General features: G+C 45.4%; 2 protein-coding genes across 3 annotated transcripts in view; one reads left to right on the top strand and one right to left on the bottom strand.

Annotated features, from left to right (window-relative positions):
- Window positions 1-287, bottom strand: part of TULP3 (TUB like protein 3) — a 32,129-nt gene extending 31,842 nt beyond the window's left edge. Inside the window, exon 1 of one of the 2 annotated variants that reach the window (XM_063394097.1) lies at window positions 29-287. Coding sequence is in view for 1 of the 2 variants with exons in the window: in XM_063394096.1 (XP_063250166.1) it covers window positions 29-69 (41 nt within the window). In the remaining variant the exon portion in view is untranslated. The remainder of the gene's footprint in view (window positions 1-28) is intronic. The other variant, XM_063394096.1, reaches the window with a different exon arrangement.
- Window positions 288-5,674: 5,387 nt separating this feature from the next.
- On the top strand, window positions 5,675-16,189 carry FOXM1 (forkhead box M1). The gene is made up of 9 exons (XM_063394095.1): window positions 5,675-5,774; window positions 7,137-7,730; window positions 9,415-9,563; window positions 9,781-9,999; window positions 10,410-10,538; window positions 11,120-11,164; window positions 12,111-12,177; window positions 12,594-12,775; window positions 13,965-16,189. Exons 2-9 carry the CDS (start codon window positions 7,184-7,186, stop codon window positions 15,021-15,023), a joined length of 2,397 nt encoding a protein of 798 aa, XP_063250165.1. The 5' UTR covers window positions 5,675-5,774; window positions 7,137-7,183; the 3' UTR covers window positions 15,024-16,189.
- Window positions 16,190-26,544: the final 10,355 nt, after the last annotated feature.

Genomic DNA, 26,544 nt, shown 5'->3' with positions numbered 1-26,544 from the left:
CGGGGACGCCGCCGCCAGCCCCGCTCACCTGTGGGCAGCGGGACCGCCCGGCTCCCCCGCTCCGTCCATCGCGGCCCCGCCGTTGCTACGGGCCCCCGCCCGCCGCTGCCCTTAGCAACGGCGCGCGGCACTGAGGCGCGCCGCCATTGGCCGGGGCCGCGAGCACGCCGCCCGCCGATTGGCCCGGGCGCCGCGCACGCGCCGCGGAACGCAACGGCCGCCCGCGCGCCGCCTGGAGGAGGTGCCCGCCTCCGGGAGCGGCCCCGGCGGGAACCGCGCGGGGCACAAAGCCCTGTCCACACACACTTCCCCAGGGGAGACGCCCCAAAATAACCCCCTATCGCCGAGACCCTCCCCCGCGCCGGCCCCGGCGTTCCTCGGAAGCTCTGCCAAGGGCAGTAGAGGGCCTGGCCGAAATCACGTCCCCTCTTCAGCCCCCGAAGCGACATCGTGTGTTCGGGCGTGTCCTTGCAGGCAGCAGAGTGGCTGCTCCCGCCGGGTCAGGTGTGAGCCCCACTCCTCGGGAGTTCCATGTTTGCCTTCACCAGGATGTCGGCAGCGCTCAGCTTCCCTTGCTCCCGCAGGTACTTCATGATGTGAGGCCGCCGTCTCCAGGTGACTTTCACTCCGTACTCGTGCTCGGGAGTATCTGCAACCAGTACTGCTCCTGCCGCCTCCCCTCTCCCACAGGGATCAATACCAAATGCCGGCTCTTTTTCTGGATGCCAGGCATGACTACTTTGTGACAGAGTGTTGCTGCGTCTCCCATTACTTGGGGAAGGAACCTGTGCAGGCTCTGGACTAAGGACTTCTTGCTCCACAGGCTGGGGAGCAGACTCTCCACGGTTCTCTGGACTCTTCACCTGGATGCTGGTGTTTGCTGCCGTCCCTTTCTTAGGCTGGTTGTGAGAGCATTGTGCATTCTTTCTCAAGCGATTTGGATCATCCAACGGAGGGACTGCACATCCTTCTGGATTCTCAAAAGTTAAAGGAGGAAATCTGCAGGCTACAGCTCCTCGACAAGCTCCTCCTACGTGAAATGAACTGTGGTTAGCATCCTGATTATAGGGCTTGTGAGGACCACGATGCTTCTTCTGGCATGCTCTCAGCACCACTGACTTAGTTGTGTCAAACTGTGGGCACACCTGAAGGGAAAGACATAATAATAAGATTATTTTTTAAAACCCAGCCGTTTTCTCCAGATGAGTAATGCCTACCTGATTCTACTTCCCCACCTTTTTTTGATGTGTTCATTGAGTGATCTGTTCTGCAGCAAAGCAAACGAGTCACTAACAAAGCTGCTATGCATGAGATACCTCTGGACTTCAACATCACATCCTGCCACTCTCTTCAATGGAAAGTCACTGGGGAGCAAGTGAGCTGTTGTCTGGAAAATCACAAAGAACTCAAGATATGGGTTTTAAAGGAAATCTAAGTGGTGTCTACTCCTGTAACCCCTGCAGATTTAAGAAAGTTCAGAACGGACTCTTTTTCTTGCTGTGTATTAGCATAACTCAAATAGATTCAAAGAACTAAATCCTCAGCCTCCCCAAAGAAGTAGAGGCTGAAATGGGAGAGCAACACAAAATTATCAAAGAATGCCCACTTAGCTCAATCCCTTTAGATTATGTTAATAAGGTGTTCAAGATCTTCCCCCAAAATATCTTTGAATCTTTGTTTCAAAACACAGTTAACTTCTGTAATGTGGAGTAACAGATCACCCCAAATCCACTTCCACAATCAGCTTTCTATAGAAGAGATGGTCCAAGCTCAACAGTCTGTATTTCTTTGAATGATTCTGGACTCATCCCCAAACCCTGGAAATCCTTTTATTACAGTGTTCTTTGTCTTCCTGGTTACCAACAAAAGAGTGAGACTCTGTTTCACATTCCAGTTTGCTTTTCTCAATAGCACACCAAACTGAGTTCTTGCTACACCAACTACAGATCTCCTTCAGCATTCCTAAGTTACTATACAGTTCCTCAAGACACTGAGTGCAGTTAAACAAAGGATGGTGATTGTCTGATGAACTGTTTACATGCAAAGCCTCTGTGCAGGAAGAGAGAAGTGATTCTGTAGTAACTGTATACTAGCACATAATTAACATAGTCCCTGATTTTAAGGAGATGGCTTCTGCCCTCAGAGAACATCTAGGATAGGTTTTACCAATGCAGGAACCTAGCAGTGGAAAAGGTAGATAATGCCAAAAAAAGAGGAGCAGAAAATCAGTTTCCATTGAAACATGTTGACAGACACTCTGCGGAGGATGCCTCCAGAAGTTACAAACCTACCACAATTCCCGAAATGAAAAATATCTGGCAGCTTCAGTTTCAAACACATTTCAGAATAATTGCATTTTTGGAATCAAAGAGCTACTGGTATGGATGTTTCCACCTCTTCCAAGCAAAATGAATGCTTATTCATAGCAGTTATTTTATGCTGCAGCAGCCCTCTTAGTAGAGGATAAAAATGAGCTGAGGGACAGACCTTTTGTAAAACACAGCATAAAAAGGGTTCTGGTTTATTCCTCTTCACAGCTGAACTCCAAACTATTCACTGCAAGCTACAGCAAGCTCCTCCTGTAGGTTCTGACAGCTGCTCATTTTCTGCTAAATTATGACTGCATGTATCAGTTTGCAGACTCTGAATGCAGGCTAGACTATGACTGCAGGTTTCAACAACAGGCTCTAACTGCAGACCCAGACTGACCTTGCAGCAGTGGTGCTCTCTCCCCAGGATCCTGCTTCATGATTCTCTCCTTCATGTTCCTCAAGGTTCTCCGTCCATGAGGAGCCTCTCCTTACCCGACAACCCCCTCTTTTATCTCACTCATCCTTATTGGATAGAGCTATTATTCATCAGGGGCCAGGCTGTATTGGTTAATTAACACTGCTGTTACTTATCAGGGGTGAGGTCACCTGTATTCCCTTCTACAATTTTACTTAGTGATTCAGAAACCATAGAGCTAACTGCCTCAAGCAAATACAAAAAAAAAATTAAAGAAGAAAAAATTGAAGATGTTCTACTTCAAAGTTAAGGCATCACAAAAATGCCTGCAGGTCAACAGGAACAAAGGAATGTTTCATGCAGGTTTGAAACCACCCTTCCTGAGCTTGCTTTGTGATGAGCAGAGTCAAGCAGCAATAATGTTTAAACAGAGCTCCCCTAGGTGATGACTACTGCTGTACAGGAACAGTCTGTCTTTGCTGCAACTGTTTGCTTAAAAAAAAAATCTTTACATTACATGATATAAGGAGTATTTTAGGATACTGCAAACAGCCCCAAGAAAAGGAGCCCATCAGAAGATTGGTATGGAGAGCAACTATTCAAAACACAGAGATGGAAAAGAGAGCAGGTCAGAACAAATTATTCTGAAGTGAAAACCTATGTTCTCCAAATTTAGCAGTGTCAGATGTAAACAATGCACCCAATACTTTTAACATGTAACATTCAGAGTTCAGCAGTTATTTCAAACAGTGAGCTGATAAGAAAAATCTCCCCTAATGTTTAGTACATGCAGGGTTTTCAGTTGCCAAGGAAAACAGTGTTTTCCTGATGGGAATTATTTTTCTAGAAGACAAATATTCATTAATCAGTACAGACTGCACACAGTTTATGTCTTCAAGTAACCCAGACTTTAGTGCTTATTCTTAGAATGTGAAGCAACTCAAGCATTTATTCATGCTTTAGACTGATAGAGGGAATTCAGGTCTGGGCTACTAATTTTCCATATCCAGAACAGATAACTTTCTGTTAAGACATACAAGAGAAACTTGAAAACTGTTGCTGTGGGACACAGGAGGAAAGACAATTTATACCAACCCAGGCAGCAGAGGTGCTCTGGTCCACAGGTTTTGTAGGCACACGTCTGGGATTCTCAGCCAAATGCAGTGGAGTTTCATAACAGTGGATGGGTCCTGCCCGTGGCCTCTCAAGGAAAATCAGCTCTGCCTTCCTGGCCTTGTGGGTACACTTCTTCTTCGGAGGCATCAAAAGGGGTGGTAAAACTACTTAGAAACCTCATGATGCTTATTGGAGCAAATTGAAGAAAGAGGGAAGCACCCCAAGGAGATGCTCAAGTGCTCTCAAATCTGTAGAAGGCAAATAACTGGATTTGAAAACAGACCTGTTTGGAAACCTCAGATGCAGTTTTTAACAAAAGCAAAACATTTATGCAACAGCACAGTGTACACATCTCAAGGCAGACTTTTTCCCAATAGTAGTTGTTGAACCTTTTGGCAATTTTCAGGTAGATTTAGAAATGCACTGCAAGGATGGGAGCAGTTGACCTATTCATCCAGCTATATCAAGTCAGCTATCAAAAGGGAAAAAAAGTTGAAAAACTTAATTTCTTTTTTTCCCAATCTGGCTTGTAATGCCAAGAAGATATTATAGAGCCAAGATAATCAGAATTCTTTCCCTTTCTAGTTGCTAACTACCTGTACATTTCAATTTCAAGAGATTTTAAGTTTGTTTTTTTCTTTTTTACAGAACAGGGTTGACATCTCCCTCATGTATTCTACAGACATTGCGTGATTTGTTTGTTTTGCCTAATGAATGAGTTTGAACTGAAGTAACATTGTATTTGATTTTCCGTTGGAAAACATCACAGAATCAATTAGGTTGGAAAAGACCTCTGAAATCATCAAATCCCACCTATGGGCACACACCACCATGGTACTAAGTGCTGCATCCAGGCTTTCCTTAAACACTTTCAGGGACAGTGACTCCACCTCCCTGGGCAGCCCATTACAATGTCTAATCACCTTTCCTGTGAAGAAATCCTTCTAATGCCCAACCTAAACCTCCCCTGGTGCAGCTTAGGACGATGTCCTCTTGTTCCATCACTAGGTGCCTGACAGAAGAGGCCAACCCTCCCCTGGCTATACCCTCCTTTCAAGCAGTTGTGGAGAGTGATAAGGTCTCCCTTGAGCCTCCTTTTCTCCAGGCTGAACACCCCCGGGTGTCTCAGCCACTCCTCACAGGAGCTGTGTTCCAGACCAGCTCTGTTCCTTCTCAGGACGCACTCCAGTACCTCAGTGTCCTTCCTGAAGCGAGGGGCCCGGGACCGGGCACGGCACTCGAGTGCCGCAGCAGTGCCGCGTACAGAGGAGCGATCCCTGGCCGTGCTGGCCACACCACTGCTGCCACGGGCCAGGGGCCATTGGCCACCTGGGCACGGCTGGCTCCTATTCACACAGCCTGACTTACCACAGATAAGAGCAGACAAGGAAATTCGATAACATGTCAGGAGAAGTGAGTGAGACTGCAACAGCCTGACTGCTTACCTGAGTCGCAGCGTGCCCAGGGAGTCCTGTGGGCCCCCCTAGCCCGGTGCAGCCGTGACACACCCGTTAAACGGCAAAACTCCTTACTCTTCACCAGGAGTCAGTGCACTGCCGGCGGCCCGGGCGCACGGCAGGACTCCCAGGTACCGTGGCTGAAGGAAGCTGCCGGCAGTGCCCCAGCCGGGGCAGGAGCGGTTGTCCGGAACAAGGACGGGCGGGACAATGCGAGCCCGGCCCGGCCCGGCCTGTCCCGCCCGCACATCCGTATCCCCCGCCGCCGCCGCCCATTGGCCCGGCCCGCCGCGGCCCCGCCCCCTGCGCGCCGATTGGCCCGGCCCCGCCGGCCCCGCCCCCGCCGCCGCTCACTGGCGCCGGCCGGCACGTGACCGGGCCAGCGCCGCGCCGGGCGCCAAATTCAAACCGGGGCCGCTCCGGGAGCGCCGGGGCCGCCGCCGCCCCGCATCGGCCCTGCCGGCCGGGCAGCTGGTGAGTCGAGACCTGCGCCCGCCGCGGCCCTGGCACGGGTCCACACCCCTCGGAGGGCCGCGCTAAGGCCGCTGGGCGGCCGGGAGAGGGCAGCGCCTGGGCCCGGCCCGGGGTGCGGGGCCCCGCGGGAGCAGGTGAACTCGCTGGCGAGGGCGGCAGCGCAGGGGCTGGAGGGGTGAAGAGGGAGCTGGGAGCGCTTTGGCGCTGCCCTCCTTGTGCCCCGGGCCCGTACGGGGCCAGCAGCTCGAGGCCTCCTTGGGAAGTGACGCGTTCCTGGAGGGAGCGCAGCCTATGGGAGGCTGGCTCAGGGCTCTTCGGCGCTGTCTTACCGGGATCTCTCCGTCAGGGGGTGGAGCAGAGGCAAAGGGCCGTGCTTGTGCCGGAACCCGCGTGGAACGATCGAAGGGCTGTCTGCTCCCTGTACACAGGGCATCAGCTCAGCTTGCCATCTGCTGGACTCTGCTTTGTATCAATGTAGGGGATTCCTACTGAGAATCTTCTCGTTTACTTGCTGGCCCTGACAAATCTAGCAATATTAAAGGCCTCTTGGTTTTGGTATTTATTTCTATTCTGCTTGCCATCTCTAATGATAAAGGATAAGTACAATTAGCATATTGTTCTGGTGTAGCTTGCAGAAAGGCACAGGCTACACCGAATTCCTGATGGCATTATTAGCATTACTCTCACAGCATCTTACCCTGGAAGCAGTGTCTCTGAATTTTATTTCCTCTGCTTCCAGCATTATAGCCTAAACAACCTGTTGTCCAGAAGCTTGACATCTAAATTGTATGCTGCCCAACGATGAGTTTACCTGGTTCTTGACAAACCTACAAAAGGAATTAGCAGCACATTTATTTGGTGTCTATCTTAAAACACCTTACTTCTGCTGCATTTATTGTGTGCCTCTGTAGTGTTCAGGATAATCTCTGCTTCCCAGATCTTAAACTATCTGTAAATTCCTTTTTCAAATGGGTTGTGTAATCTGCTGCTTAGAGCAATCAACTATAAGAATCAGCAGTGCTATTTCGATCTTCTGCTTCCATTCAGCTTGCTGGCTGATGCTGGTCAAGTCACATTATAACTAAATCTTTCTGTAAAGCACATACACACTTTGCTCATTATTATGTACTTAATGATGCAAGTTATCCACTCTGCAAACCTCTCTCCCATCCTGCTTACACAAGGTGTGGGTTAAGGAGGGACAGTATGATTTTTCAGTAGCTTTGTTAGCCTTATTAAATGTTTTCGATTTTATTTTCCTTTTGTGTTTCTAGCTGTGTAGCAACTGCTGAGAATGTGTGCTCTGTGGGAGGTCTTGAGACGATTTGCTGCATCCTTTATGTTGTACCTTTTGTTTTGCAGGATTTGTTCCTCTCCCTTTCAATGGAGAGTGACAGTATAGATCCATAATGAGGACCAGCCCTCGCAGGCCCTTAATTCTCAAAAGACGGAAACTGGCCCTCCCACAGAACGATGAATCCAGTACTTCAGCAAGAGAGAACAGAGGTCAGGATGAAAAGGCTCCTAAGCAGGAGCACCGGCAGGAAGACCAGCGCAACAGACAACCCCAAGACAAAAGGGACTGCGGCCTGCAGAAATTCCCTGCAGGAATAAAGATAATTGACCATCCTACTATGCCCAACACACAGGTGGTGGCCATCCCTACAGATGCTGATATCCAGAGCATCATAGAGGCATTGACAGCAAAAGGAAAAGAGTGTGGCAACAATGGACCCAACAAGTTTATTCTCATTAGCAGTGGGGGCACATCCCGTTCAGCAGGTCCGGCCCCATCGCAGCATCTCCCCCCAGAGAAGAAAGCCAGTGCAGCCATCAAGGCTGCAGACAGCCAAGAAAGAGAGAAGAATGTTGCACAGACACCTGGTCTTGCAGGCAGTGCAGCACTCTGGCATTCACAAGTTGATCCTGCGGCTGGACAGGAACGGGAGACCAACAGTATGTAGCCTTTACCTGGTTTTTTGTTGGTTTTTTTTGTCCTGACAGACAAAGAGATGTGAAATGGGCCAAGGAGTGCAGCACTTGCATCTTAGTATGCAGTAATTATTGATATTTTTTTAATTACAAAATACCTATGGATTTGATTCTAATAATCTACATAGCTTTGCATTTGCAGTGGAATCTGAAGGATTATAATAGACATATTTTTTGGTGGAAAGTATCTGAGCTTCTGACTTAGGTTTTGTGCTAAGTCTTTATATTTCTTGAAGTACTAGATCAGCATTGTCCTGTTTTGAGTGTTTGAGTCTGGTTTGAGTGTTTGTTTTTAAGGCTGCAGCTCTTTCCAGAAATTGGGCAACTACACATGAAATCAGGAATTCACGGTGAATTCCTTCCACAGTATTAGTGTTGCAATACCATCTTTTAGAAGTGTGACTGGTGCCTTACTTTTGACAGCTGAGATGAAAGGGTAGCAGGGTTACTTGTGAGAAAGCAGAGTTAAGATGAGGGGAAGGCTGTGTCTGTAACTTACCTGGGCTTCAGTAAAGCATTTGACACTGTCTGCCATAGCGTACTCCTAGAAAAGCTGGCAGCCCACAGCTTTGTCACCCCAGTGAAGGTTCACTCTTCACTGGGGTGAAGGTGGCCGGATGGTCAGGCACAGAGAGTGGTGCTGAACGGTTCTGCCTCCAGCTGGTGACTGGTGGGGATCCCCAGGGCTCAGGGTTGGGGCCAGTCCTCTTTACTGTCTGTGTCAGTGATTTGCATGAGGGGATCGAGGGCATCCTTAGTAAGGTCACAGATGACTCCAAGTTGGACCAGAGTGTGGATCTGCTGGAGGGCAGGAGGGCTCTGCAGAGGGATCGGGACTGGCTGGATCCATGGGTCAAGGCCAATTGCGTGAAGTTCGATAAGACCAGGTGCCAGGTCCTGCAGTTGCATTGCAACAGCTCTAGGCAGTGCTACAAACTGGGGGAGGAGTGTCTGGAAAACTGCCCAGCAGGAAAGGACCTGGGGGTATTGGTTAGCAGCAGCTGAACATGAGCCAGCTGTGCCCAGGTGGCCGAGAAGGCCGATGGCATCTTGGCCTGTATCAGCAATGGTGTGGCCAGCAGGGCCAGGGCAGGGATTGTCCTCCTGTACTCGGCACTGCTGAGCACACACCTTGGGTGCCGTTTTCAGTTTTGGGCCACTCAAGACCGGAAAGACATTGAGGTGCTGGAGCATGTCAGGAGAAGAACAGCAGATCTGGTGAAGGGTCTGGAGCACAAGTCTGATGAGGAAGAGCTGAGGGAGCTGGGGATGTTCAGCCTGGAGAAAAGGAAGCTCAGGGAGACCTTATCACTCTCTACAACTGCCTGAAAGAAGGCTGTAGAGCAGTGGGCCTTGCCTTCTTCTCAGCAACAAATGACAGGACAAAAGGGCACAGCCTCAAGCTGTGCCAAGGAAAGTTCAGATTGGACATCATGAAGAATTTCTTCCTTAAAAGGGTTTTCAAGCATTGGAGCAGACTGCCCAGGGAGGTTTGGAGTCACTATCCCTCAAGGTGTTCAAGAAACAACTGCATGCTGCAGATAGTGCCATGGTCTCGTTGATAAGGCTGTGTTTGGTCACAGGCCTTAGAGGACTTTTTTAACCTAAATGATTCTGTGATTGTTATGTGGGCATGTTATCCCAACAGGCAACGGTGAGACAACGAGCTCTGTGTTGGACAACAGCCTCACCAACATCCAGTGGCTGGGGAAGATGAGATCTGATGGGCTAAATCCCTCTTCTGTGAAGGAAGACACAGAGAAAGAGAATCAGATGCCTCTGAGGGAAAGAGTCAAGGTAAGTAGAAGAATCCAAGAGTGTGTGCTAAAACTTTTGATAAGGAACTAATCTGTGTGGATCAGAAGACTTGCAAGAATTAGGCATCACTACCTCTAAGTAACCTGAGCTTAACCTTTACTGATATGAATAGCAGAACCCAGAGGACCCAGGGATGTTCCATGGGCCTTCATGTCAGCTTCATGAACATTCATGTATCACCTCTGCTGTCTTTCAGACTGAAGAGGAAGCTGCTGCTGCTGCTGCTATTCCAACTGCTGCTGTGTCCTCCTCATGGCAGGATTCAGTGTCAGAACGACCTCCTTACTCCTACATGGCCATGATCCAGTTTGCCATCAACAGCACAGAGAAGAAGCGCATGACCCTGAAGGACATCTACACCTGGATTGAGGATCATTTCCCTTATTTTAAACATGTAGCTAAGCCAGGTTGGAAGGTAACAAGCAGGCCCTCAGGTTGCTGTGGGTGATGTTACATGCCTTCTGGATCAAAATGGAAAGTTGTTCCCCAGCCTGCAAAGCAAGATGGAAGCTCATTTAAACATTCCACCCCAAATACTGTCATTCCAGATGTTCACTGTACCACTTCTTGTATCCCTTGCCTCATCCTGCTTAAACAAGATGATGGGATGTTTGACCACTGGAGTGAGAATAGGGATCTCAAGAGTACATAGAATAAGAGACTGATGACAGGGTTGGCTGGGTAGGCTGTGAATATGAAAGTTTGGTGTTGTCTGCACTTTGGAATGTAATCCCTCTGCTAGGGCAGCCATGTTTGAGGTAGGCCTTGCTGTGCTGATAACAAAACTTCTGCTTTTCAACCTCCCCCTCGCTCCTTTCTCCCCAGAACTCCATTCGGCACAACCTGTCCCTTCATGATATGTTTGTCCGTGAGACGTCTGCCAATGGTAAAATCTCCTTCTGGACCATTCACCCTGATGCAAACCGTTGCCTAACGTTGGACCAGGTATTTAAGGTGAGTTGTCTCATGCAAAGAAAATAGGACAGGCTATGCAGTTTCTAAATGCCACACTAGCCTGATGCACCTTATTTTAACAGTAAGGTCAAGCTGCTTTGACATCAGCCACTTTGTAGGAGCTGGATTCAGTCACTTCACTTGACAAATAGACAAGCTCTGCATTTGAAAGAAAAGGTGCTGTGGCTGTGCTTTTGACCTGGAGCTTCTGTGGGATGTGTTTATTCTTCACATGCTGTGCCAAATATGATAGTCAGATTGTTCGACTTCTTTTGGTGGGCCTGATTCAAATTCCTAATGAGAAGCTTTTCACTGAGGCCAAACAGGGGTTCCTATGCTGTTTGATAAGCCAGTCATAGGATGGAATTGTCCTAGCCCAACTAGGTATTTTAGGAAGATTTTGTCAGGGAAATGGAGCTTGGGAATCTGGTATAGGTCTGTTTAGACTCTTGTGTTTTCTGCAGTGGGTGGGTAGAATTAACTTTTGTTTGCTCGGATTTTACAAGCTTAAAATGTCCCATTTGTGTCCCTCTTTGGATGACAACTAATTTTTTTTCGTGCTCAATGCCTTCTGCCACCAGCCGCTGGACTTGGGGTCACCAACATCGCCGGAGTACTCTGAATCAGTAAGAATTACCATCTGCCTCGGGGCTTGATCTTCCATTCTCTTACCAGTCACTGAAGGGAAGGACAACAGGCTTGGGGAGGGGACTGGGTCACTGCTGCATCTACTCTTACAGCTCCATGCACACCCTTTGTGGGGAGGGGGGTCTAGCCAAAGGTTGACTGCCTTCAGATGGCACAGTCTCTCTCCAGCTGGTAAAGCTGGACAGCTTTGAGCAACTTGGAAGTCTACTGCTGAAGTAGGCTGCAATGGACACCAATAAGCGTCAGAGAACAAGCCCAAAAAGATTTCTGGTGAAATCATCTCCATGACAACAGTTGCAATATGTTCTGGGGCTCAGATCCAGAGAGAATAAGATCTCTCTGTGCTCCTTTTTCATTTTGGAACCCACTGCATTGTGACTCTTGGAAGGATGAATGTGTTTGCTGTTAATCTTGCATTCAGCAGTTTTAACAGTGATGGATTTACGAGCACCAGGTCAAACACTTTTTTGTCACAGCTAGAACCTTGGCCTTCTTTCCATCTGCTCAGAATTCTGATCCCATTGTGGCCTCTGCTATTCCATTTGAAAACCTACCTGTCTGTGGTTTGTATAGACATCCAACATACAATGAAGCCATGCTATCCATAGTTCCTCAGGCACTGAGGGTGCCAAAACCAGCTCACTTCTACAGCAGAGTCTGCAGCTGGAGCAGCTCTTGTGTCGTCTCTTGTCCTACACAGCTTTGGTGGACAGCTGGCTTTGGGATGGCATGGCTGCAAACCAGCAAGGGGCACAGACCTAGAGCCAGCCTGAGGGCTGGGTGCTAGCAGCTGCTCTCTCTGTATTAGTGCAGCACAGACCTCTGGTGTCAGTTCTCAGTGAGGCAGCAGAATAAATGTGGATTTTCTTCTTCTAATCTCTCTCTTTTCTCCTTGTCCACTTACTTATTTCACAATGACTGCAGCAACAAAAGGGTCGTCTTCCAGCTCCGCTGAAGAACGTGGGAGGCAAAACTGAACCCCAGAATTCACGTAAGTGTCCACAGTCTAGGCCAAAGAGAATCAATCCAGTAAATCTGGGGCCCTCTCCCAGATTTCTTTAGGAATACAAGTGGAGTGTGTTATCCCAGTTTGCCAGCTTTTATACTCCTTACTGTCAGGTTTGAAATGGAAAGCAGTATTGTTGTGTCTGAGAGGATGTGATGGTGGGCGTTGGGCACTCAAATGGAGTGAGAGCCCCAGCCTGAGGGGTAGGATCTGCATGAAAGGTTATTTTCTTGTTCATGAGGCTTCTGGCTTGGTATTTGTATCCTTAAAATTAGAGAAGGCAAGTGATCTGATCAAATGTTTCTTTTGGGGTGTCTAGAAGGACTTTCTGTAAGGTGCATGGGTTTCAAGATGTAGCAGTGGAGAGCAGGCAAAAGTGAGTCCCTTCTTTTCCCTTCCAGGCCGAAAGATGAAGCCTTTGCTTCCTCGTGTCAACTCCTACCTGGTTCCAATCCAGTTCCCTTTGAGTCAGCCTCTTGTCTTGCAGCCTTCCATGAAGGTTCCTCTGTCCATGGCACAGGGAGCATCCCTTAACAGCTCGGAGACTTTGCAGAGCAATAAGCGTGTGTGCATTGCTCCAAAGGTTGGTTTCTTGTTTTCCGAGGAGTTTTGAGGGAGTTAGTGGGTGTCTCTTTTTTTCTTTTTTTCCTTTTTTTTTTAAGAGCGGCGAGGAGGGGACTAGGGAGGGTGTGGGAATTTTTAAGGAGTTTCCATTGTTTGTTTGGATGTTTTACTTTTTTTTTCTATATCTCTCGCCTTCAAGGAATCTTTTCTTCATGTGGTCCTTTGTGCATCTTTACTAGGTGCTCTAAAACTCCAAGTTCCTATCAAGGAGCTAGACAGTGATAATCCTTGCTATCCTTTACTTTCTCTAGGCTGACTACTACCTGCTAGTTTATTTACTCTAAGGATGTTTCTATAATTCACTAGAGGAAGGGGCTCTATGGCTTGGTCAAGACAATTTTTCTTTACTGCTGGGATGTGAGGAAAGAAGAATGGGAGGAATGGCTTTGTTCTGATCCTAAAACATTCATATTTTTGATAGCTCTATAGAAAAGTAACAATAAGGAACTTCTGAAAGAGAATACATTTCATGTAGTCTCCTTCCCGGAGGATTTCCATATCTGCTGTTTGCTAACTCTGTGAAGTTCACAGTTTTCTGGGCTCAAGAAAAACAGCTATTAAACAGATCTTTTTCTTGGCATCTCACTGACTGCTCCTGTCTGCTTAGACATTGTAAAGCTTTAGCTTCTTCCATCCTGTCTAACCATAATCCTATTTTCCTTTGTATGCCTGCTGCTTTATGTTCTCTCCAGCTATGATTTATCTTTGTCCTGTGCTCTTTTTCTTTTGATAACCTCATTTCTTTCTCTTCCTTTTCCGTGGTTTCTGGGAAAGGTGTCCTCATTCATTTTGTTATTCCCATTTAGATAATGTAAGTCAAAATCAAAGGGGTTATATTTTTTTCCAGAAATATTCAGCTCTCCTTCTGCCTGTACTCCCAGAAGTTCCTCAGAGCAGGAATGCTCTAAAGGGCATGACTTTTAGTCATTTAGCTAGAATCCTTCCCATGTGACCCTTAGGCTTCTTTCTATCAACTTCACATCAATCAAGATCAATCTCTGCTATAGTTACTGCTTGTTGAATATCTTCCCCTTACCCTTTCTGCTGACCTTAAATGCCAATCTTTCTTTTCTTTCCACTGTTATTTGGATTTTTTGGTAGTTTAGATCCTTGGTTACTGACTGCATGTCACCTGTGTTTCATTGTAGATGTCACTGTCTGCAGAAGAGTCCCCCTCTTTACCTACAGCTGCTGTCAAGAAGGAGGGCCAATGTGATGAAGGTTTATTTTCCCCAACCCATTCTGTACAGGAGAGCAGCTCCCAGCCTGGTGAGGAATTGTCTTCTTTCCCTGAGGGTGCCTGTGTAAAGGAGGAAGAAGGCTCTCAGCTGGATCCCTGGCTGTCCCCATTTGCCTCAACTGTGACGGTCAAGGAAGAGCCAAGCTTGTTCCTCCCAGACTCATCCACAAATGACAGGAAGCAGTTCACCACACTGAAGTCCCCATCTAAGGCAGTTTCTGACTCTTTAGTTATAAAGAGGAGGGAAAGGCGGGAAGTGGGCAGATCCAGAAGGAAACAACGCCTAGCACTGCCTTGTTCAGAAGAGCCTGTCCTTGTTTTGCCAGAAAGCAGCAGCTTTGACCCTTTCCGGTTAGGGACAGACCGTCCCTTCCCCCAGGAAAACCAGCCCCCTGAGAACATATCACAGCTCAGCTGCTCACAGGGAGAAGAGGGTGCCTTTAAAACACCAGTCAAGGACATCTTCAGCAAATTGCCCATTTCTTCCACTCCCAGCAAAGTCTCAACCACTACCACCCCTTCACTAGAGGTCCTTGACCCCTGGAAGTCTGCTTCCTTAGCCAAGGGCAGTCATGAGCTGGACTTCAGTCCAGTGAAAACCCTTCAGTTGCCATTCACACCCCTCCGGGACAATCAAGATTTGCTGGGTTTTAACAGCACACCCATTAAAAATCCTCTCTTTGATTCTCCTCGAGAGCTGCTCAATACAGAATCCAGTGACACGGTCCACGTGCCCCTCACCAGCTCTCCAGCATTAATTCGTGACACTTCCAGGCAATCCTCTGTTGAACTGACAGCCTCTGGCTTTGCTGAAAACCGCTCACTCATGGAGGGCCTTATCCTGGACACTGCCAATGACTGTATGAGTCTCAGCAAAATCCTTCTAGATATCAGCTTTCCTGGTCTTGAGGATGAAAATTTAGGAACAGACATTAGTTGGTCTCAGCTCATACCTGAACTGAAGTGACCTGGCTTGAGGGCTGAATTTGACTTGTTCTGATGTTACAGAAAGCACTCCACTCTTTTGAGATTCATTCATGCAATCTAAGACAAGTGCTTTTGACTAATTCCCACATCCATGGGAATAGAGAGCATTATCGACTCCTGCTAAGCTGGGAGAGAGCCCCATCAGCTGCTATGGGCTTCCTTTATAAGATGCTGTAGACTCTGAGTAGAACAAGGTGACAGAACCTCTCTAGCCTCTTGCTGGAGATAGCCTCTGTCCAGGGGTTCTTATCATGAGAACATCTAGGCAGGCCCTGAATGGCATTTGCTACTCAAGATATCAGAGGAAACAAACACACTCCTCACTACCATAGGAAAGAGCCCAGGAACCTCCTAGCTCTGGCCTTAACTCTCTTTACTTTGTTTTCCTACTACTTAGTATCTTCTGTCTAGTTTCAATGGCTGTAAATACTGTACATTCCTTAAATTAGCCCTTAATTATAATAATAATAATTTTATTATTGTAGGGTTATGGGAATATTTGGCCTGGTAAGGGTTTGACCTAGAGTGTGTTGTCCATATGTTCACATCTCTTGTATTCTTTTATCCTAGTTAAAAGCCCAATTTTTTTTTTTTTTAACTTCAAAAACACGTTGATCTAGGTTGTTCTAAAGGTTGCTGGGGCAAAGATCTGAAAAATTATCTATATGTGACCCAAGTCAAACTGAAACAGGTTATCTGGATTGCAGCATAAAATCTTGGTTTGGCTTCCTTTTCCCAGGCTGGAATGGAGAAGAGCTTGGATCAAGCCATATAGCTCTTCTGATTCCAGAGGTCTATTATGTACCTGGAGGACATGCTGCAGTAAGATAGACCTCTACTGAGTGGGTAAAGCTGCCCTCATTACAGTCAGCAGCTGGAAATGTAAAAAAGAACCTATGAAGGGAATGCTGATATTTCTACTGAAAATCGACCCTGGAAACACAAGGTATATATCTCTTGGTGCAATAGAACAACTCCTCCCAGTTCTCTAGAACTTATATCATAGAAGAAACTGCCATGGCAAAGATCCAATCCTGCTTGCAGACAAGTGGTGACTCCTGTATCCAAATACTCAATAAAGCTTCTGTGGGAACACAGCTGAGTGTTATCTGTACCACCCCTAGCAGCCTGCCGGGGTTGGCCCATAGCTCGAGCAACCTCTTCTTATCTTGTGTGTGTGTGTGCTTTGTGAGCACTGAGTGAGCGACTACTAGGGCATTCTCAGGCCAAACCACATTAAATTTAGTTACTCAACCCTCTGCTTCATGTAACACACTTTTTCCTGCTGCTGATGGGTAAATCCTGACTATTCAAGTCAGAAGCATACAAACATTACAACACTACCAGCAGACTGATTTCTGTGTCTTCTAAATGCAAAAAAAAATATTGCTTGAAACCATTTCTACCTTCCCCTATAAACATAAAAACAGTTTTAGATGTGTGTGGTTTCAGAACAGCAGTTCTCCTGTGCATTTGTCCTCACAAAATATTTCTAAACTTTGATTTAGCAGTTATTATTTCAGTTTTTCTGGGGTTACAAGGCTGCAGAAGGGGCCTGGTTTTGCACACTCTCTACTAGTACTTCTAACACGGCTGCCAACACTCGACTTGGTTTTCTCAAGGCATCCGATCTCCAGTTCATCTCACTAGCTCCTGAGAGAATGTGTGCACACAGCTGACACCTGGGAGCCAGCTAAGATCATGCCTCCAGCAAATACTGAAGTTTTCTTGTCCTTGGTGTCAATTCCAGGCAGGTGCTCCCCCGCTGTCCCTGTCAGCTGAGGTGCTTGGGTGGCCACATCACATTTTAATTTTGAACATAGTAGTGCCAAAGTTTCGTTTCCCTTCTTGTTACATATTCCAGTAAAAGCACTGCTCAAGGGCAGCTGTATCAAAAAAAGGTGGGGGAACAACAGAAAAAATCCATTAAGCAATTCTACATCTTGCTCCCAGAAGAGATGTCCCAATGTTTTGACCAAACTAGTTCAAAGCACCAGTTAGTGAGACTTGATCATAAAATATGACAGTTTCCCTCCATTTATGTTTGCCTGATATTCTGCCTGGATTCTTTCCTTAAGGAAAGGCAATTATCACCTGCCCCTCTGCAGGCTCAGTGTTAGGGTTACAGTGTAGAGGTGTGATCTTGTCAGACAGTGGCTGCCTCTGTCCACCCTCCTGCAGTAAGAGCAGAGCCATACTTCATGTCTTCTGAGCCCCAGAGCAGCAAGGCACACCCAAAGAAACTCTTCACACTCTTCTCATAGCACTCCCAGGGCTTCTCTGAGCAACGTGCAGGAGCATCCCGGGATGTCCTTGAGTTCTGATGATAGACAAAGCTGTTTAACAACTTTCAGCCTGTAAAAGCAAACATTATTTAACATAAAAATTTTAAGGGGTCTGGGACATACAAATCTATACAGGGAGCCAGCCAGAGCCGTCCTCTAACAACTCTGCTTGATACCTGGATTGTGACAGACACAAAGGAGAAGGTAATTTCCTTTCATTGGTTGAGTGGGACTCCTCCCACTACGTTTTGTCAGCTGAAAAGGACTGGATGCCCCCTGAGATGAAGTAAGCAAGGACAATTGCCACCTTTTTACTTTTGCCACTTGGCTGGTAGAGGAAAAACTTGATCACTTCCCCATATGGAAGAAAAGATACCCTGTTTTACATTGCAGAAATCTTCTTATGAGTATGTCAGGGCTTAATTTCTCCCAGAGGGCAGTCCATAGGCTCAGTGAGAAAAAGTACAGGCTTGAAAAATGTGAGTTTGTTCCTGAACAGAAACAGGTTCCCTTTTCACTCTCCTTTTTCCTGAGGAGGTGAGCTACAACTGGATGAAAAGATATTAAGGGCATAACAAAGTATTAGCTGTCTGAGATGAGGAAGAAAATGTCCTGCTTCACTACTCATCTCAGATTGGCTTCTTTAAAACAGTTTTAGAACAAGACCATGAATCTGAGCTGCTGATGGAGGTCAAACGACACATTTGTCCTTGTGTTTCAGTTGCAACATTTCTTGGAAAAATAAATGTAATAAATACCAGTTACAGTTGACAAGCAACACAGGCAAAAGATTCTGCAAAGCAGATTCTCTTCCAGATCTCAAAATCTGTGGGAAGTCATAGAGCACACTGATTAACTCGCACACTGATTAATTTGCACACAAATATATAATCAGAATTATTATTTATCTCCTGTTGCAGCAACACTCTTGCTAGAGGGTAGAAATTAGCTGAGACACAGGTTTCTTGTTTATCACAGCATGAGAAGAGCCCTGGTTTATTCCTCTTTACAGCTTAGCCACCTTAACGCCAACTATTCACTGACTCTGGCTGCAGCAAGCTCCTTCTGCAAGATTCCCTTGCAGCCTCTGACTGCTGGTTATTTCCTGCTGAACTATGACTGCAGGTATTAGTGTGCAGACTCTGAATGCAGGCTTTTGCCTGGCTAAACTATGACTGCAGGTTCCAACAACAGGCTCTGACTGCAGACCCAGACCGACCTCACAGCAGTGATTCTCTCTCCCCAGGATCCTTCTTCATAATTCTCCCTTCCTCAAAGTTGCTCTTCCTTCATGATTCTCCGCTCACCACCTAACCCCCTCCCTTTTATCACATTTATCTGTATTGGCTATAGCTGTGGTTCATTAGGGGTGAGGCTGTATTGGGGAATTAACACAGCTGTTACCTGTCAGGGGCAAGGTCACCTGTATTCCCTTCTCCTACAATCTTCTACAGCTGTTTGTTTTTGTTGGGTTTTGTTTGTTTGTTTGTTTTTTAAATGTACCAAATTTTAAACCAGAAACATGTAATGATGTTATTTAAGAAAGTCAAGAAAAGCAGCCAGCACAAAATTTTTTATGAACTACAGTCAGACATGGATTTATGTTCCAATGCCTTCTGTTGTTCTCTGTCACCTTCTCATGGATGTGTAGGAGGTTGCTGCCAACAGGGCCTCTGTTTATTTAGCTGTGCAATTTGTAGAAGGTAGGTTTTCTGTACTCATCTGTGGTTACAAACAAGAGACTGGCTCATTAGAACCCTAACTGTTTAGAGGATGGACTAATTTTCCAAAAGGACAAAAATACCTCCTCATGGTCACTGGACTTCAGAAGAATCTCTTAATATTGTTGATATTTTTGATAGAATAATATTTTTATTAACAGCATGGTATCTTTTCTTGGTGTACTGTATTCTTTCACATTTGATGTATTTTTCTGTAAATTTTAATAAAGACAAAATTTTGGATAATATCATTATGCAACAGGTCAGACCATTCCATCTCAACTTCATACTTTTCTCAGTAAGTAACATGTTTATACTACTTATATGTATTGGGGTTTTTTATTCTGAACTCTAAGATTACATGTTTGTCTATGCACAAAGCTATTTTAGATTGTGGAACTGTTTTTCAGCTTAGATTTCTATTGTGGATAATGCATGTAATATTACAAAGCCCTGAAACATTTTAGGAGTATTTATATGAGTCTGGTGGTCTAATCTGTCCTGAGTTATCCACATGTATTTTCCACTTTAAGCTTCACTTTAGGAAAACTTTTGTTTGAAGCAGTTTTGCCTGCTCTCATGGTAGCCTTTAAGTTTTGGACATCTTGATATATTTAGCATCCAATCCAATTCCTCCATGAGGGGAAGAAAGGTCAGGAATGCAGCAGAACCACCACCATAAAGCACGTCCCTTGCAGGATCACTGAAGATGCCTTCAGCATCAATCCTGTTCTCCAAGTATTTGCAAGTAATGATGTCAGTGACACAGAATGGTCTGATCTGAGAGCTCCATGCTGTAGCTATTTAGTTCCTGACAGTCTGCACTCTGCTATGCATACCCATGGGACTGGCATGCGACAGTGATAAGAGCTGTTTTGCTCTTTCCCATGGCTGACTCTCAGATTTTATTTATTTGCTGTTTTTATTCAAATCTTGGAGTCAGAAGATCATGAGATAATCTCAGTTGCCATTTAAATCGTGCCAAGGCCTAGCCATCAAGAATGTAACAAACAGCTGGTGCACATACAAATGCAGCCCAAAGGCTAGGAAACCAAAGGAGTCCAGTATTTAAAATCAAAAATAAAATTACATTGTTACAGCAGCATTGTTATCCACCAAATCCCTGGGGTGATAACACATCCCTCTGCCACTGTATGTGCATCGTGTACACAAAGCTGCTTCTGCACTACAAGTACTACTGTGCTGGTGATTCCATCATAAAATCCTGAATTGTCTGAGCAGAAAATAGCCATGCTGAATATCAGCCTCAGGTAGAGTTATTCTGCTGGAGAGAAAAGGGGCAGGGAATACAGGGAATGCAGTTCAGGCAGCCCAATTGCTTCAATAAATGAGAGCACAAAAATATTTGTCTCAGATTAAAAAAGTCTTGGTAGCAAATCTTTTCTTGAAAAGACCAAGTGTCTCCCTGCTTTTTAAGGATGTTTGTCAGGGTGTCCTTCTTGCCTTTGATATTTCCCTTTTTATGAGCTGAGTGAAATTTTTCCAATTTTTGGCTGTTATAAACATTCTTTAAAAAAATCTATTTCACATCCTTAGCAGAGTCAGCTGGCAACTAAAATCTGAGAAGAGATTTATTCAGTACAGAATGTGTCCCAGCACAGTCTTGCTGGAGTGTGTGGAGATTTCTTCCTGAACCTGTTCTTTACAACTTCCAGCAGCTGAGCATGGCAACATGAGCTCTCTTCTGTCCAAGGGACTTTTGCTGGCTGTAGGGAGTGGGTGATACAAGGAAAGATCTTGGTTAAGAGGAAGATGTCTCAAAGAGTCAGATGGGGACAGGGTTCAGAAGACAACAAATCATAGAATCATCTAGGTTGGAAAATACCTTTAGGATCATCAAGCCCAACCATTAACCTGATACAGCCAAGCCCACAAGTAAACCATGTCCCTAAGTGTCACAATCTACACATTTCAAATACCTCCAAGGATGGTGACTCAACCACTAGCTCAGGAAGCCTTTTTCCAATGCTTGATAAACCTTTCAATGAGCAAATTTTCCCTAATATTCATATCAACCCTCCACTGGCACAACTTGAGGTTGTTTGAGAGCATAAAGAAAGAGTCAAAGGTTGCATATGGACCACAGATTCAAGAGTCCTGAGGTTTAAAACTGGGGCAAAATTATTAGGTACCACAGGAAAGCATTAGAGATGTGAAATACTTATTTTTGGTCTTGGGTTTGCCCCTTTTAAAAGGGATGGGCCTTGCATGTAGCAGCAAGGAGAAAATACACTGTGGAAAAGGTGCCAACTCACTAAGCAGGACTGAGGAGTTGTCCCTAAAAAGCCATCCACAACAGGAGCATGACTTGAAAGATTTACTCTGTAACACTGATGCTTGAATTACTGCATTTCTAAATAAAAGTCTGTATGAACAAGAGAACAGGAGGTGGGCTGCAACACCCTTTAAAGTGGCTGACTCCCCCACTGGTTAAGTTAATTTCAGCAAGTTATACTCCTGACTGATGAAGAACTTGACTGATCTCAACTGCTTTAAGGTGCAAAAGAAGCCATTTACAAACAAATAAAACAGGAAACGTCACAGTATACCTGGCAACTGCTGATAGGGAAGTTTTCCACAACATCTGATGGGGGACTCGGAAAGTAAAACCTGTCCCTAAAGGAAATGACACTGGAGGCAAAAACAGCCATCAGAGAGATTCTTACCTTCCAAGGACTATATCTGGGCTTCATTTTGAGCAAGATGAGATCTGCTCTGATTCTACTGCCAGCTGGGCACAGCAAAAAGTGTATAAGCGATTGTCTTTTTTCTTTCCTCTTGTTCTTTCACATTAAAAAAAAAAAGAAAAGTTGTTATAGAAGCCCATAAACAGCCACTCAAAGCACCTTGCCAAGACTCTGTAGGTGGTTTTAGTAATATGCCCACACATATGCATCCCAAATTAGGCTTTACCAGGCAACTCTCATTCTGGCTTTTACTGTTCAAGTATTCAGCTTTAAGGACATCCTCTGAAAGGAGCCTTAATGGTGTAAAGTTCTCATTATTATTTTTCTGGCTTTATGTAGAGACTTAGAAAAAAGTGCCTGTGTTAGTCTCAAGTGCATTCTTAGCCTCAAGCCAAGTGGATAATGGAAATATTGTTCTCCATATGGGTGGGAAGTGGAGGGACAGTGAAATGAAACAGCTACACAGAGACACACAGAGGAGAGACATCTTTGAGACTACAGATTTCCAAGTACTCTGCTATCAGCCTTAAATGCATAACTATCCTTCATCTCGGGCTCTTGCACACTTTTATGGGTAAGCATATTCCTACCAGCAATTATTCTCTACTTTAAACCTCATGCTGAGCACAGAGAAGCTCCAGCATGAGTAAGACAGTTGCCATTGCTACGTGTATCAGTGGAAATGCACACCAGTAGAGATTCTTTCCCCTCCTGAAAACAAAGCCAAAGCCTTCTAGTGTGATTTGTGTAGCTGTGTAATGGAAGGGGAAATTTTGTATTGCCTGCTGCACGATCAGCAACTGCTCTGTGGCAACGATAAAAATTCCAGCCAAACAGAAAAGGCCCCTTTTTAATGCAGTTTAGCCCAAACAAGAAAATCAATATGGAGAGGACACAAATTATTGTATTTATAATGATATTATATTTATAATGAGATTAGATTTATAATGACATTGTATTCATAATTATAATGATCAAGGAATATTTATACAGCAGAGGAATTTCATATTGCACAACACTGTTCCAAGTTTGCCACAGTGCAAGCATAAATCTATCCCATAGAGCAGATCACTAGAGAGACTTGACCCTAAATTACCTAACTAAGCAAACTATTCCACTTTCTGACTGACCTTGCCGGCAGGACACTTTGCTGTCCAGCAGCCGAGCTAAACATTATGTACATCTGAGATGACATTTATCTCAAGGAAACTTGCCAGACATACTCACAGATATAAATACTGCAACCTTTTACTTATTATTTCAAGAATACAAAGGTATTTTATTATACAAATAGACAAACTGGAGGGAATTCAAAGCAGAGGAACCTTTTCTTTTTCAAAGAATCTTTTTCAGAGCTGGAAGGGAGAGAGAAGCATGCATGGTTTGCCTGAGTAAGGTTTGTCCTCTCATTCCTCCTCTGCACCATCTGTGCATCCACAGACTGTGCAGGCTGTGAGTGCAGGAGAATGAGCAAAAAGTTGCCTCATTGTTATCCTGCAGTATCTACCACAAGGAATCTCCTGGATCTGACATAGTTGCTACACCCAGGGTCACTTCTACACCCACTTGAAGCTTACACTACTACTGAGATGGTGCACTGGAAACTGGTGTACTGTAAAAACAACCTCTGTGCCAGTTACATTATGTGGGGGCTATTGCTGAGCTCTGCAAGCACCCAACTTGTCACAAAAGAAATGTAAAGCTCTCCATCTACAATCCACCCTCCCACTTGCACTGTGTCAAATCTCAGGAGGACAAAATAATAGTTTCCAAACTGTTGAAAGAGAAAAATTCAAAGCTGGAAAGAAATCTCTAAGAAAGAGAAGCAACCATTAGAAGTTGGAAAAGTAGCAGGAGAATATATTAAAGAGAAACTATTAGGCTAGGTAAAACTTCCCAGAAGTGAGATACAAGGAAAATCTCTGGAAGAAGGACCTCAGTCTGTGAAATTTAAAGCCAAACCACTGAATGCCCTCAACAGCGCAGCTTCTCAAAGAGCTGAGATACTCCCTAATGCTCCTGGCAGAGAGAAGTAAAACCCTTGTCTCATGTTCTTTAATCTGCCAGTTGCTTCCTTCAGCAAAGGAGTCCATTTCTCCCCTTTACTACTCCAGGTACTATTAATGAATTTCTTCCAACAGAGGAGTAGCTGACTGGGATATATTGATCCTCTCTTGCTTCTTGGCTGGGCAAACTGGCTACTGGGAAATGCTGCTCTTCAGTGCCTTTCCTTAGAAGTATGAGCACTACTTCTGATTTCTTCAGGGTTTCTCAGGCATGGAGGTGATCAGGTCCACGGAACAATAGCCACGAACACAGCTAAAGTGCTTAGCATCTGGAACCTTTTGCCCCAGAGCTGTCACTGACCTTTAACTGCGTGAGCTGGAAGGCCAAACTGGTAGCTGGAGCAGGGAGAAGGGCTTTTATATTCTGTGGAAGCAGAGTGTTTCTTCTGTTGTCTAAATAGCATTGTTAGATTTCTGTATAAAGGGTGCAGAATATCGAGGTATAATGTGTTATGATTATTTCATGTGACTGCATCAGTAAATAGTTTATTGGTGTGTATGGGGTTGTGTATAAATACTTTCATCAAAATCAGTTTTATTTTTCTAATACAGGTTACTGGTGAGTCATACATTATTTTTCAGGGCCTACAAAAGATGACTGGGAAAGGTATAACTACTGAAATATCCCCTTAAATTTGCTGCACTGTGGTCTGATTTCTCATTAGAAAATCTTCAGGAGTGTCCATTCTGAAAAAGAAATTTTTAAAAAAATAACAAAACCAGAAATCACCTAACCTACTTAGTAAATGGGCTCTGTTTAAGAAGAACAGAATGGAAAAAGAAATAGCTGAACAGAAAAAAAACAGTGACCTAGAACCTAGCATGCCTCTGATAGGAGAAGATAGCACCTTAGCTGACTTCGCTCCCATAAAAATGCTGGGGTTTTTTGCCAGATCAAGGAACTAACACATCACAGGAGTTAAGTGACCTGCACTTAAAAGCAGAAGTGATGAAGAAGGGGAGAAAGCTTTAAACGAGACTTGAGGATTCCTCCTCTATGAGGCACAAAGAGAGAAATACTTGATGAATTAGGGACCAGGACTAACTGGTGAGAGCCGAAAGCAGAACTGCTCAAGCAATGGCAAACCAATTTTGATTAGGCTTTGCCAAAATGCTGTGCAAAATAAACTAATAAAGGGTGGCTAGCTGCAAGGAGGTGCTGGGACTGGGAAATAGGAGAGCTCCCTCTTCATTCCCACACACGCATCCAGGGTGGGAGATGATCTCATCAGAAATTGTGTGACTCTGCCCATAGGCTTCAAGGCAAGAACTGTAGGTGATCTGGTCCTAAAAAAATTGGCAGTGCCCTTACTGTCATCATCTGCCTTGTTGTGGCTGGCCTGCAGAGGTACTCACAGTCAGCAGGAGGGGAAACACCTCTTGGCCTTGTGTGAGAGTAGAGGTGCAGGATTCAGTACCGGTTTACGCGGATGGTTAAAGGACTTGATGACAAGACTCGAAGGATACTCAGTGGGGCCACAGGAGGTCAAAAGTGTGTGTAAATCAGGGATCAGAGCAACCCACAGGCAAAAAAAAAAGACTATGGTAACACAGCTTCCCTGGAAAAACCCATTACTTAAATTCTCTTCTTAATCTGACTCACAGATCAGGACAGTTCAAAACACCTCTGAGCTCTTGTTGGGACTCTGCCTGCGTTATAGTATTGAAGTGTGGCCCTGGTGCATAAAGCAGTTAGAATGTACTTCTACTCCCATTCCTGACATATCTAGTGATTTGATGGAAACCATAATGCCTTGTACTGGATTTGCTTCTTAATATTGCATACTCACTTTTTTAATACACAATCTAGAACACAGAAGTAATTGGTATCAGTAATACTAGAATGTTACATACTACTAAGATAGAAAACAAAACAAAAGGAGCAACAGACAGTGTCCTTTTGCTGTAACTTTTGTAGTCAGTTGCTGCTATTCCTTCTATGTTGCACATGAAAGCTGTTTCACCCCTTGCTGGTTTTCCTGGAAATGCAATACTGTCCTTAGCTTTACAGTTGAGTAAAATTTTGGTTCCTCCTCTGTACATGATATCAGAACTGATGCTTAATGGGGCACTGCATTAACCAGAGAAAGGGATCAAAATGAGACAGCATCACTTCAAGTTAAAATTCATAGTTTCAAGCAGGACACTATGGAGACAGAAAGTTGAGAAGGGGAGCTCTACCATGTCCTGTCTCCCCTGGGAGGAGGGATGTCTGCTCTGGTCCAGACATCCCACACTGCAGCAGTGTCAGCACTCTTTTGGTATTAACAGGGAGCCAGGTCTTGCTGGTATCAACAAGCCAGTGATTTTAGGCTTCTGCCATATCAGAGGGGATTGCTCTCAATACAGTGGGGTGAAAATGAGGGCAGAGTCGGGCACCTTACATTTGCCTTGGCTGGAAGGAGAAACCAGACCTTCAGCGTTTCATTCAAATTACACAGAAAAATCCTCCGGTGCAGCCTATTGCAAAGGCACGACACTGTCTGCAGAAATGAGACTGGGCATGCCTGCCAGGAGCCTTGAGGAGGATACTCTCTCCCGTTTACCGAGGCACTGCTGCATCTTCCAGGCTGACCCCAGTTGCTGCCAGCATTCACAGAGACACGGAGATGCGTCAAAGCCCGCTGGCAGCGGCAGCGGGGCGCGCAGGCTGCCAGGGAGATGTGGCGTGTCCCCATGGAGCCGGGGACAGGCGGGCACACGCACGGACACACACAGACA

Source organism: Prinia subflava, chromosome 3, assembly GCF_021018805.1.
Source record: "Prinia subflava isolate CZ2003 ecotype Zambia chromosome 3, Cam_Psub_1.2, whole genome shotgun sequence".
In the NCBI taxonomy this organism is placed as follows: domain Eukaryota; kingdom Metazoa; phylum Chordata; class Aves; order Passeriformes; family Cisticolidae; genus Prinia; species Prinia subflava.
Note: the sequence above shows the minus strand (reverse complement) of the source record. Positions and strands in the feature narration are given on the sequence as shown.

What these genes read in the sequence shown, in the direction of transcription:
- FOXM1 (XM_063394095.1), top strand. Translation starts at nt 7,184, where the DNA reads ATGAGGACCAGCCCTCGCAGGCCCTTAATTCTCAAAAGACGGAAACTG. An exon ending in CTCTGAGGGAAAGAGTCAAG is followed by an intron (nt 9,564 to 9,780) that starts GTAAGTAGAAGA and finishes GCTGTCTTTCAG; the next exon opens with ACTGAAGAGGAAGCTGCTGC. An exon ending in AACTGAACCCCAGAATTCAC is followed by an intron (nt 12,178 to 12,593) that starts GTAAGTGTCCAC and finishes TTTCCCTTCCAG; the next exon opens with GCCGAAAGATGAAGCCTTTG.